Here is a 12,199-nt window from a genome sequence, read left to right as displayed (position 1 = left end):
GCAGATAGTGCTGCTCCATTCTGCAGTTCTGTGGATTCACATGCACATGAATGGGTGTTGGCTGTTTTTAGGCACAAACTGGTTTCACAAACAGGCTGATCCCAACATATTGCTCAGTGATCACAAGAAGGGATTTGTTAACATGTCCAAATACACAGCAGGGGTGAAAAAGGAGGAGAGAAAGCAGGTCCACCAAGTCATCCTGCAACGGGACGACACAAGCTGCAACACCCACTGATTTCATCATGTTGAGAAAGACATTTTGATCTTAATTGCACACATATACCGTGTAGTTCTTTTTCTAACTTCGTTCGGTGTTTCACTATGGGATATCGCCTTGGCATGACCAACCAGGGAAGCTCCAATGGCACCACGTCTGTCAGTGACAGACAGGTCGAGCTGTGCTGGGGCACCGCCCCCTTCATACTATCACAGCCGACCCGCCCCTCAAAATCATTTCTCGCTTTCTTCCCGTGAAGAAACTGTGTGGAAGCTCCCTCAGCTATTCGGGCTAGCTTGGTGTTGCTAAACTGTTCGCAGACGCGCCGTTAAGGTCCTCGTCGCCGAACGCAGTCCCTGGCTTACGTCCTTTATTTGCTGAGTAAGTTCTTCGCAAGAAGTTTTCCACTTGATCTTGGTGTAGTGTCCGCGTCAAGGCGAGCTGCTCCACCGACCACCCTGTATTATCTGCCGGGGGTCGGTTAACTGTAGATCAGTTACCCACAGACTAACGCGTTGCGGCGAGTCAGCGTGGATACGGTTGACATTTGTTTGTTAACTGTGTGTTTACCGGGAGCGGAGCTAACGTGTCGCGGCGAGCTAACTCTTAGGTGTTTCGTTAGCTAGGACCTTAAACTCCGGGTGCTAACGCTAATTACCGAGCAGGGCTTAGCATCACAGCTAATCTGCCGGGTGCACGGTGTCTTAGCCGACAAGCTACATCAGTCACCGAGAGTAAAGCTAACGCATTACGGCGAGCTGACTTTACGGTGCTTGGTGAGCGATCTCCGTGCGCGACGAAATGTCTCTCTCTTCGCCCGCTGCCATGTCCTCGACCGCAACCCCCGCCAAAGGGCCGGTTTCGAAGGTCAAAGAGGCTGCATCCCGCCTGTGTCCCGCGTCATGCGGCTCATCCATCTCAGGCAGGGACCCTCATCCCATGTGTATTACGTGCATGGGTGCTAAACACGCACAGGCGTCTCTGGCTGACCCGCAGTCGTGTCCACACTGCGCGGATATGCCAGAGAAAATTTTGGAGAGGAGACTGAGAGTGGCGGTCGCTAATTCTCAGGACCCATGTCTGTCGGGAGAAACCGCTGTGGCTAAAACTCCCCATGTACCGCGAGCTACCACGAGCTGGGCGGATATGATGGAGGAGGAATACACAGACATGCCGCCACTCTTTGAGGAGCTCCCTGGCGTAGAGCCAGAGGAGGATGCTGAGGGCTATGCCAACTCAGACATTCTCAACTTGGATGATATGGAGGAGGACGAGGACGATGCCACTTTTCCAGTGCCTTCTCGCCCCTCCAGTGCATCTGATGTCGCTCCTCCAGCTGACAGCAGCCTTTACGAGGTCTGTAAACGAGCTGCTTCTAAGCTGGGCATACAGTGGCCTGCAGTTCAGGACGCAGGTGGCACTGAGAGGGACCTTTATGATGGTAAGAGACTTCCACCAGCTCAACCACCAGCCAAACAGCTCCTTCCAGCCGTGCCTGCGTGCATGAGGGAAATGAGCCGTTTTTGGTCCTGTCCCTTTAAGAACAAGCTCCCCACCAAAGGATGTTCTAAACTGGAGATCCATGGGATGAAGGAACTGGGGCTGTCCGAACCCCCAGTGGTGGAGTCTTCAGTAGCCCACCACCTTCACCCTGATCGCCGCTCTGTCTCGGCCTCCTCTAACATCGCTCTGCCTAGTAAGATGGAACGCGTCACATCTTCCATCTTCCAGAGGATGTATAAATATGCAGCTCAGTCAGTCTGTTCTCTGAATGCAGTTACACTGCTGTCTGCGTACCTGGCTGAGATTTTGGAGGAGATGGGCCGCCAATTGGACTCTGGAGCACCAAACCCAGCTCTTTGGGACGAGATCTGTGTGGTGAATGATCTCATCCTGCGCTCCTCACGGGGAGCAGTGCAGGGCAGTGGCCGAGTTATGGGCCTCGCTGTCTCAGGAGAGAGGGCCCTGTGGCTGAACCACTCGAGCCTGAGTGATGCACAGAAGGCGGATGTGATGGATGCCGCATACGACCCCACCAAAGGTCTGTTTGGCCCAGCTCTGGAGAGGATGAGGGAAACCAGCACCCTCAGAAAGCAGGAGGGAGAAGCCTTTGATCTCTGTCTGCCCAGGAGACAAGCCCCTCGCCCCCCTCAGGCCGCCAAGCCCACCTTTGCAGCCTCAGCTGCCGCAGTGAGGAGACGTCAGAGCAGTGCCCGCCCTCAGAGGCAGACTGGTCAGCAGGGCAACCAGCAGCCCAGGTCTGACGCCCAGAGACCGTGGGGCAAACACTCCTTTGCAGCGGTCGCAGCAAAGAACCGCCCGTCTCACCCCACTGACGGAAAGAAGAAGCGGGCGTCCTAACAACCCCAGCTTCTCCATCTCCCCCTCCGGTCAAGTTAAGAGTCATGGAGGGGGACCACCAGGACCCCGTCATGTGTGGTTCAGGAACCCTGGCTGTTGTTTGTTCTCCAGGGCTCCTTGTTCAGTCTCCCATGTGGCAGGCCCACGGGGAGAAGACACAGGGGTTCTCCAAGTTAATGTGTCACCAAACACTTCCACCCTGTCCAAACCTGTTGCAAATAAAAACAGCATTTTCGCAGCCAGGCACAAAGCCAAGGGCGAGATGCAAAATAAAAAACACAAAAATAAATCAATGTCATGCACCCCCCTCGCCACCAGAGGGAGCTCACGCTCCACTGGCGAGACACGATTCTCACCGAGTCGTGGGGGTGACGTCACCACAGCTCGACACAGGACCTCTCTCTGTCAGAGCGGACAGGTGGCGCGCATGCGCAGTTCACCCATGGATTCTATCCACTGTATCTCACGGATACAGACTTCAATTTGCCATGAAACCACCCAGGTTCAACGGTGTGTTAGTTTCAGTGGCCAAGGGGGACGCTGCACGGGTTTTGGAAGACGAAATAACGTCTTTACTGAGCAAACGAGCTATCAGAGCTGTCACGGCCGCGGAGTCACAACAGGGTTTCTACTCCCGGTACTTCCTCATTCCCAAGAAGGCAAGCACAGCCCTTCGCCCCATCCTAGATCTCCGTGTGCTAAACAAACACCTACGGAAATACACATTCAGGATGTTGACACACAAAGTGCTCTGTCGCTCTATCCGTCAGAGAGATTGGTTTGTAACGATCGACCTCTCGGACGCGTATTTTCACATCGCCATTCACCCTGCACACAGAAAATATCTCAGGTTCGCTTTCCAAGGCAAAACCTACGAGTATCAAACTGTCCCATTCGGGCTGTCGTTAGCTCCGAGGGTATTCAGCAAGTGTGTGGAGGGGGCTCTGTCTCCATTACGGAGCAAAGGCATCAGAATTTTTTCGTACATAGACGATTATCTGATATGCGCTGGCTCGCACGAGCAGGCGGTCATGGATTCTGCTGTGGTGATAAATCATCTCAGGGATCTTGGGTTCAGTATAAACTGGACGAAAAGTCAGATAGAGCCCGTACAGTGTGCGGAGTATCTGGGTCTGAAAATAAACTCCCTGTCATATCGCGTCACGCTATCAGACGGGAGAATAAAATCTCTCACACAGTGTCTCTCCCTCTTTCAGATGGGGAGAGTCGTGTCGTTTCGACTATGCCTACGTCTGCTCGGCCTGATGGCATCAGTGATAGCTGTAGTGCATTTAGGTCTGTTGATGATGAGAGATTTTCAGCGGTGGGTTGCAGCTTTGCACCTGTGCCCGCGCCGTCACCTCAACCGCAGAGTGAAAGTGACTCGGACCTGTGTGAAGTCTCTCCGTCAGTGGAGGAACGCAGGGGCGTTCACCACGGGGGTCCCGCTGGGGACGGTGACGTCCAGGGTTACCATGACAACGGACGCTTCCCTGTCAGGGTGGGGAGCAACGATGTCAGGCAGAGCGGTGAATGGCTCCTGGGGTCCAGAAATGGCCCAGATTCACATAAATGTTTTGGAGCTCTGGGCAGTGTTTCTAGCGCTGAAACACTTCCTGCAATTTCTCCGAGGCCGTCATGTTCTGGTGAAAACAGACAACTCCACTGTGGTAGCCTATGTCAACCGTCAGGGAGGCACTCGCTCACTACGGTTACACAAGTTGGCTCGGGAGATGATACTGTGGAGCAGCACCAGGCTCCTCTCACTCAGGGCGACACATGTGCCGGGAGTTCTGAACAGAGGGGCGGACTTGATGTCTCGTGGGAATCCTCTGTACGGGGAATGGTCTCTGCACCCGCAGGTTGTGGACCAGATTTGGAAGAGATACGGCCGAGCCGCCGTAGATCTCTTCGCCTCGCAGGAAAACGCCCGCTGTCCGCTGTTTTTCTCCCTGTCGGACATCACTGCACCTCTCGGTGTGGATGCTCTGGCTCACCCTTGGCCAAACGTGCTGCTCTACGCATTCCCTCCCCTCAGTCTGATTTCCCCCACCCTGGCCAGGGTGAGGGAGCAGAATCTGTCTCTCATACTGGTGGCGCCAAGATGGCCGTCCAAACACTGGGTGGCGGAAATAGTTCAGATGTTGGCGGGCGACCCCTGGCCTCTGCCCATACGCAGAGACCTCCTGTCCCAGGCACGCGGGGAGATTTACCACCCCCACCCAGACCGCGTGGCGCTCTGGGCCTGGCCCGTGAGAGGTTTAATTTGGACGCAGCAGGACTGCCTCCGCAGGTTATAGACACCATTCAGAGTGCAAGGGCTTCCTCCACCCGTGCTTTGTACGGCTGTAAATGGCGGGTTTTCGAGGAATGGTGTGAGTCTAGACTCACAGTCCCTTTTCAGTGTTCAGTTGTGGACCTGTTGTGTTTTCTACAGGAGCTGGTGGATAAAGGAAGAGCTTTTTCCACAGTAAAAGTGTACCTCGCTGCCATCTCAGCATGTCACGTGGGTTTTGGTGATAAACCGGTGGGACAGCACCCCCTGGTTTGTCGCTTTATGAAAGGTGCACGTCGAAAGCTCCCAGTTTCTAGGCACCTGGTTCCACTGTGGGACCTTCTGGTGGTGCTGGATGCCCTTTCTCAGCATCCCTTTGAGCCTTTGGAGGCTGTGGGGATGAAGTTTGTGTCTCTGAAAACGGTTCTGCTTTTGGCTTTGTCTACGGCGAAGCGCGTGAGCGACCTTCAGGCGTTGTCTATCCGCCCTTCCTGTCTACAGTTCGGTCCGGGACTCTCCAAGGTTTGCTTGCGGCCCAATCCGGCTTTTGTGCCTAAGGTGGTGGAGTCGGCTTACAGGTGTCCCACAGTAGAGTTGCTGGCTTTTCACCCGCCTCCATTCTCCTCGACGGAGGAGCAGAGGCTTAACACTTTGTGTCCGGTGAGGGCTCTGCAGTCCTACGTGAGTAGGACGGCAGATTTCAGGCGTACTGACCAGCTGTTTGTTTCCTGGTCCACTACCCATAAGGGCAAGCCATTGTCCCGCCAGAGGCTGTCTCACTGGATTGTGGAGGCCATTTCTGTGGCGTACAGTTGCAAAGGTTTGCTGCCGCCCCAGGGTTTGCGTGCTCATTCCACCAGGAGTATAGCTGCTTCCTGGGCTCTGTTTAGAGGGGTGTCTGTTCAGGATATTTGTGCTGCGGCGAGCTGGGCTACGCCTCACACCTTTGTCAAGTTTTACAGGCTAGATGTCTCTGGTCCTTCTTTGGCCCAAGTGGTGCTCGGTGCCGGTGCTCCGGGGTTGGAGTGATGTTGTCACTCAACCTTTTGTGGTAGTTAGGCTTCGGGAGTCATATGCAATCCGGGAGTGGTCTATATCTCCCATAGTGAAACACCGAACGAAGTTAGAAAAAGAACGAAGGGTTACTCAACGTAACCCCGGTTCTTTGATAACAGAGTGAGGTGTTTCACCACACGCCCCTTCTTGCATTAGGCACGGAAAGAAACCGGTCTTGAATGATTTTGAGGGGCGGGTCGGCTGTGATAGTATGAAGGGGGCGGTGCCCCAGCACAGCTCGACCTGTCTGTCACTGACAGACGTGGTGCCATTGGAGCTTCCCTGGTTGGTCATGCCAAGGCGATATCCCATAGTGAAACACCTCACTCTGTTATCAAAGAACCGGGGTTACGTTGAGTAACCCTTCGTTTTGAGTTAATTGTAGGGCGATATGAAAAGAAAAACATGCATTTTCATACACTGAGCTCCAAAAGGCAGATAACTTCAAATGTCGCAGCTCTGTGGGAGCAGATACAGCTAAACATGGACAGAGGAAAGAGCATCATCCTAGTGTGACATCATACTTAACTTTCATGAGTCATTGCGTTTGTGTACTACACATTATGTGTACACCCATGAGTCCTAAAGCTTTAGCGACTACAGGTTGTTTACCCCAACTAGACCCAGAGCAGCATCACCTGAAGAGGTGTCATCCCCGTGGCAGCAGGTATACCAGACCTTTATCGTCATGGTAACAATAAAACATCTAGATTAGCTCATGAAATAGTCATGGTTTGGTCAAATTGAGACACAAAAACAAAACTTACTTGGATCTAGGGAAAATATTTAAGCATTAATGTTCAGTGAAACAGTTAAACTACCCCTATATTGTTATACAGTGTCTGATAAATATCCAGATTTATTTTCTTTTGCATAAAAGGTTTACCTTGTTTTATTAGACATACGCAACAATAAAGCATCTTTGAGTTAACACTGGCAAAATATCAGGTCAACCAAGGGACCTCATGTGGAGGATAAAGCAGTAGTAATGGATGGATGGAAAACAGGCTCAAAATACCAGTGCTAACAAACTAATGTTGGGTCGTCTAAGTGTTAGCAACATTTTCTAATAAGTGCTGCAAACAACTTCACTACCTGAGGTTAATGGGAATGTCTTTAATGTTGTGGGTATTTAGTCAGAGACTAACATACCTTTAAAATTCAGCCAAAACCCAAATATTCCTGAGGCGAGCACAAACGTTCCTACTGCAATTACAAATAATCTGATACGTGTCAGGACATTTCACTCAAAGCAGCAATCCTCAGGGGGACATCAAGTAAAAGAACACATTTTCATAGCAAAACATCCCATACTCACTGAGAAACAAACACAAGATTCTCAGCCTTACTGGAAAGTTAGAAAGTAAGAAAAGTCAGACCTCGGGACACATATTATCCTCTGTGGACAATGACATTTTGTCCCCGATTAGTTAATCAAGACCACTACCATGGCTAAGTATATGTATTTCCAAATCAGCTTCAAAAAAGTGTGTGACTTGTGTATAAACTGTGTGGATCATTACAACCTTCCGTGTGTCCTCCACTGAAGATTCTATCCTCTTCCTGAAACTCTATAGTTTCTCTATAGTGTTGTCTTCCGACCCTCACGGGCTAAATGACCTCATTGTATGTACACAGTGCGGGCTGGTGACATCAGTCCTACTTTCATGTTGGTATGACGAGCCTTCAGCCTATCCCTGCATGACAATGGGCTTCTCTCAGTGATAAGAACGTGTTTAGTGTGGGTATATCCTATCTCTGCTCCTTCTACTTCCTCTGTAACTCGTTTGAATCGCATCTAACTCGCTGATAAAAAGCCATGCTTGCATGTGGAGCGGAGGATAGATGATATGGTATGTCTGTGAAGTTGAGAGATGTTTATCACAGAGATGTGTAATTAGCCAATTGGATGAAAAGAAGAGTTTCTGATACAAAATCGAGTTCTTTAAAGAAGCTTTAATGCCAACAGGGACATGAACCAACTCACAACCTAGAGTTTTGTTTTGTTTTTAAAGGGAAAACAGAACAAATGCCTCTTGGGCTCATCTGCGTCAAATATTTGCTTGGGTGTGGATGTGCGAGTTTCTCTGCTCTGTTTTAAACCGACGTAACAAAAAACTTTCCATTCCACTGGAAACTATATCACTTTACCTGTGCCTTCACGTGACTGCACTTATTTCTAATATGTTGAATTTTCAGGTCAAAATAGATTGACATTGTATAAACATGTATACTCTCCAGCACAATAGATTTACCACTTCATGTCAACTATCCTGTGACAGAGGACAAATAGCAGGCTCCATAAACACAACTTGAAACCTACATTCCAGTTCACTTCACAAGCGGTTTTACTAGATTTAGCTGCAATCTCTATGATTTTCACAACACTTTGGGGGCAGTTTTCTCATCTACAAAAGACCAAAATATCCTGACAACCTTCAGCCATGTAGACACAGAATCCTTACTTGAGACAACTTTCAAGTTCCTGTTGGTCACTGTTGTTAAGACACGGCACATTTGTCATTATTCCATGAAAAATGGATAAATACTTCAGGCTAGGGGGCCTTGCTTTATGGAGGCCATCATCTTGCGCTGTCATGTTTCTACAGCCACTTAAAAAGGACAAACAGACAAGAGAATAATTTCATATTTTTATAAAATGATCAAGAACAACATCCTCTCGGGTATGCGAAGGCCGCCATGGTTCCCCGACATTAGAAAACGAGAGGTGAGCAGAAGAGTTGTCTATTTGTTACAATCTGCAGTCTCACCATAACATGTCACTAAATATTACACACTGGACCTTTAAGTAGTGTGGGAAATGTACTCACTTTTAGCTGAGGTAGAAGGCAGTGAAGATTAATACCATTCTGAAGGAATGCTAAAAATGCTGAGCTATTCTTTTAATCCAAAATAGTGTGTGAATTTAAGGCAGTACTTTGTGCTGAGCCTGTGAGAAATGCTGCCAGAGACGACCATTGCCACATAGCTGCCATGCTGCCTGTTAACTCTCAGAGTCAGTGGATGAGGGCAGGGCTAATCTGAAACATGGGACACAGCTGAGCTCAGTCACTCATGGAGGAAGCCAAGAAACAGGTTAACACGCAGACACCCGCTGCTGCTATAACAGCAACAACAACTGTTCTGCCTATTTCCCACTTAATTCTGCTGTGAAGGTACAAAGAAACGTCAGCCACACAACAGTGTGATCACCAGAGACAAGGTGAGGCTGATCAGATCCAAAACACAGACTTGGGACCTGAACCTTTACATGTAATCACATTAGAATGACCATTATTCACAGCCTACTGAGACTCACTGAGATTCCGTGTGTGCACATCACCAGACAGACTCTCCCATAAAATGTTGTTATATGGAGCAAAGAAACCAGAAAACATTCACATTTAAGAAGCTAGAAAATCAGAAAGCCTGTTTTAATTATTTAAAAAAAAAAATCAATCAATTGTCAAAATAGTTGACAATTAATTTAGTAATTGCTTAATTACATAATCACTTATTGACCACATTCCTCACACACGGCATTTATGATTAACGCCCGTGTGTTGGAGTGTTGGAGAGACAGGTATATTACTTTGTAAATGTATGGTGTGAAAAGAGTTAGGCAGAGCCCCCACAGCAGCAGTCATAAATAAGTGGAGAATCAAAAGCATCTTTGTTTAAAACAATCAACAACCAAACCACAGGAAAAGAAAACCCTTACAATCATCAAACTCACACATTTACAGGCCTTTACTGTAAAGAAAAATACTGCCTGAATAAATCTTAAAATACTGTCATACTGCAGAGGAGCTCTGACTTTACGTCTCATCTCCTCCGGCTGTGCAGGAAGAGCCAGTGGTTCTTTGCTAATGGGCTTTAAACAAGCAGCCACATGAAGGGACGTTTCACACAGCAGCCACATCTGGTGATGATGACTTGCTGAAGTTTTGTGGACATGTTTGTCTTCATAACAAAAGGGAAAAACAGTTTGACAAAGAAGAAAATGGACAGAGATTAGCTGTTATCAAGTGCCTCAAGTATTTGAATGAGTCACAAAACACATGATGGCGTGGAAAGGTCAATATGACCATGATTCATATATTCAAGTTCTCATCCCTCATTAAAGTCCACCCGTCTTGAAATTATTTGGCAATTCAAATCACAATTTTTTAAAAATTGTTCAGCCCCAGTGTTGATTAAAACGTGTCTGTTTAATCAATATCTGTTTAAAACCCATACTATAAGTGGATCTTGTGTTCATCAAAGTTGGTAAAAAAAAATAGAGAAACAGGGGAGGTTACATAAGGTCACAGGAGGGTTATCTTTTAGGAGGAGACGGCATTCATACACAATACTCCATATACATGAAAAACCCAGTCAAATCAACCAAATTATAAAGTCAAAGTAATTATTTCATTAATTCATTATTTTAGATTGTTAAAAGAGTTGATTAATAATTTCAACCAAAAACGAATAGCTCTACCTTCTTAAATGTGAGTAATCAATGTGTGTCTTAGTCTCTCAGCAGGTTATAAACTATGAACTATGACATGAAAACTGGCTGCTAAATTGAGGGAAAAAAAAGACTAATCAAAGCAACCAAAATAACTGTAAATTCAAAGTCTTAACAAACTGCTGGCATCTGTTAACAAGCTTTGGAAATATCCAACTTAAAAAAACATATTCAGTCACACAAACATAAACTGTCTCCAAAGCAGCAGAGTGATAAATCACACTAAGGCTGACATTATTCTTCTGGCATTTTCAACAAAAACACTGTTTTAGCCATTTGTGTTTGATATACTTTCTCTCTCGACACCAGGTGGCTGTGGGAAGCCTTGATTTAGCTGGTGGAAGAGATCACCTGTGAAGGAATGACACAGCCATGAAATATTCATGGTGTTTGCTGGTAACTCTGCACCACTCGACATTATGTCTCCCTCACAATGGATATCTGAGTTCAGAGCTCAATAGGACAGTCAAGCTTTACGTCAGTGTGTGGCTGTAAAATAACTTCGCCGTGAGCAAGCAGCAGCAGCAGCAATGTGTGTCGGGCTGAGAGATAAACAATAACAATAACTGTCACCAAATTATTTTCTTCAATAGTAATGATTTTTTTTCCGATCATGCAACACCCACAACACAAAGCACAGTGAAACATCCCCCTTTTTTAACATATGATTACTGCATGTTCATAAGGAGCAGGAGAGCTCAAGTTCAACAATGTTTATGCATTGTGCAAACACACTATAAGATGTTACATACGAATCTAAATGTTTTGTGACAGATGTTTCATGGACTACAATAACCCAACTGTTGACCTTATTCTTGATACGACATGATAGATTATGAGATAAAAGTGATTTGCTGAGAGCATAGTCTGATAATAAAATCAGGTTAGGTCCGCTGTTGTCTATAATTTAATTGTTAATGCGTTATATCCAATTAAGTTGTGTGTGTAATGTGGCTGAGATAAGAAATCCATAAGTGCATATTCCACTAATCGAGCAAACAGTAAACAGTAAGTATTCACTTTCTTATTTCTTATGTGCCACCTCATTTGGGTTAAGACAATCAGAAAAGGCTGTTTACAGTGCAACGTCTCATTCAGTGTACGGTTTTCATCTCAATATACAGGCTGCACATTGAGCCTTTGACATATTGCTATTAATACTATATGGGCAAAAAAAACATCCATCCACCCATCCATCTTCTAATGCTTTATCCTCCACATGAGGGTCACAGGGAGCGCTGGTCCAGAGTCAACTCAAAAAACACATTTGATTGACTGTGACTGAGGCCAGGTCGAGTCTGTTACCCTCAAACACTGACAGATTTCCATGCAGACTCTGCACAACTGTGAATTGTGGGTAAAATGGGGCAAAGTATCTTATAGTGTTTCCCCCAGCTTTAGAGACCTTTCACACTTCTGGGGCATTTATGTGTTTTGTTACCGTGTATTTGCACGCTGTATAAAAACATATCCATTCTGAGCCTTTGTTATAATGATAGATACTGAAAAAAATCATATCACGCTATACATTGTTATTGAACTATAGATTATAGAGAAGCTCAGCTTCAACTGTTCTCTATGGGACGATACAGAACAGGTGTTTTTCATTGTGGTGAGCTTGACGGTGATTGGACAAATGCGTCAAAACATCACTTTCACAGAAGCTCAGCTTCTCTGGAAGTCGATGGAGCAGTGGGCGGGGCGCGGACGGTGGGTTTCTGCTTGATGATTGGAGGATCATATACGATAGAGGAGCCTATTCTGCCTCAGTCCT

The 12,199-nt window shown here is 47.0% G+C and overlaps 2 protein-coding genes across 2 annotated transcripts in view; one reads left to right on the top strand and one right to left on the bottom strand.

Annotated features, from left to right (window-relative positions):
• Positions 1-12,199, bottom strand: part of fhip1aa (FHF complex subunit HOOK interacting protein 1Aa) — a 32,560-nt gene that overhangs the window by 19,358 nt on the left and 1,003 nt on the right. The gene's annotated exons all lie outside the window — the stretch shown is intronic.
• LOC122770988 lies at positions 3,825-6,275 on the top strand. Its single transcript, XM_044028234.1, has one exon. The coding sequence runs from the start codon at positions 3,825-3,827 to the stop codon at positions 5,883-5,885; it is 2,061 nt and encodes a 686-aa protein (XP_043884169.1). The 3' UTR covers positions 5,886-6,275.

The sequence above is a fragment of the Solea senegalensis genome, linkage group LG6 (assembly GCF_019176455.1).
Source record: "Solea senegalensis isolate Sse05_10M linkage group LG6, IFAPA_SoseM_1, whole genome shotgun sequence".
Classification (NCBI taxonomy): domain Eukaryota; kingdom Metazoa; phylum Chordata; class Actinopteri; order Pleuronectiformes; family Soleidae; genus Solea; species Solea senegalensis.
The sequence above is the reverse complement of the archived record's forward strand: the minus strand, read 5'-3'. Positions and strand labels throughout refer to the sequence as shown.

What these genes read in the sequence shown, in the direction of transcription:
- LOC122770988 (XM_044028234.1), top strand. Translation starts at nt 3,825, where the DNA reads ATGCCTACGTCTGCTCGGCCTGATGGCATCAGTGATAGCTGTAGTGCA.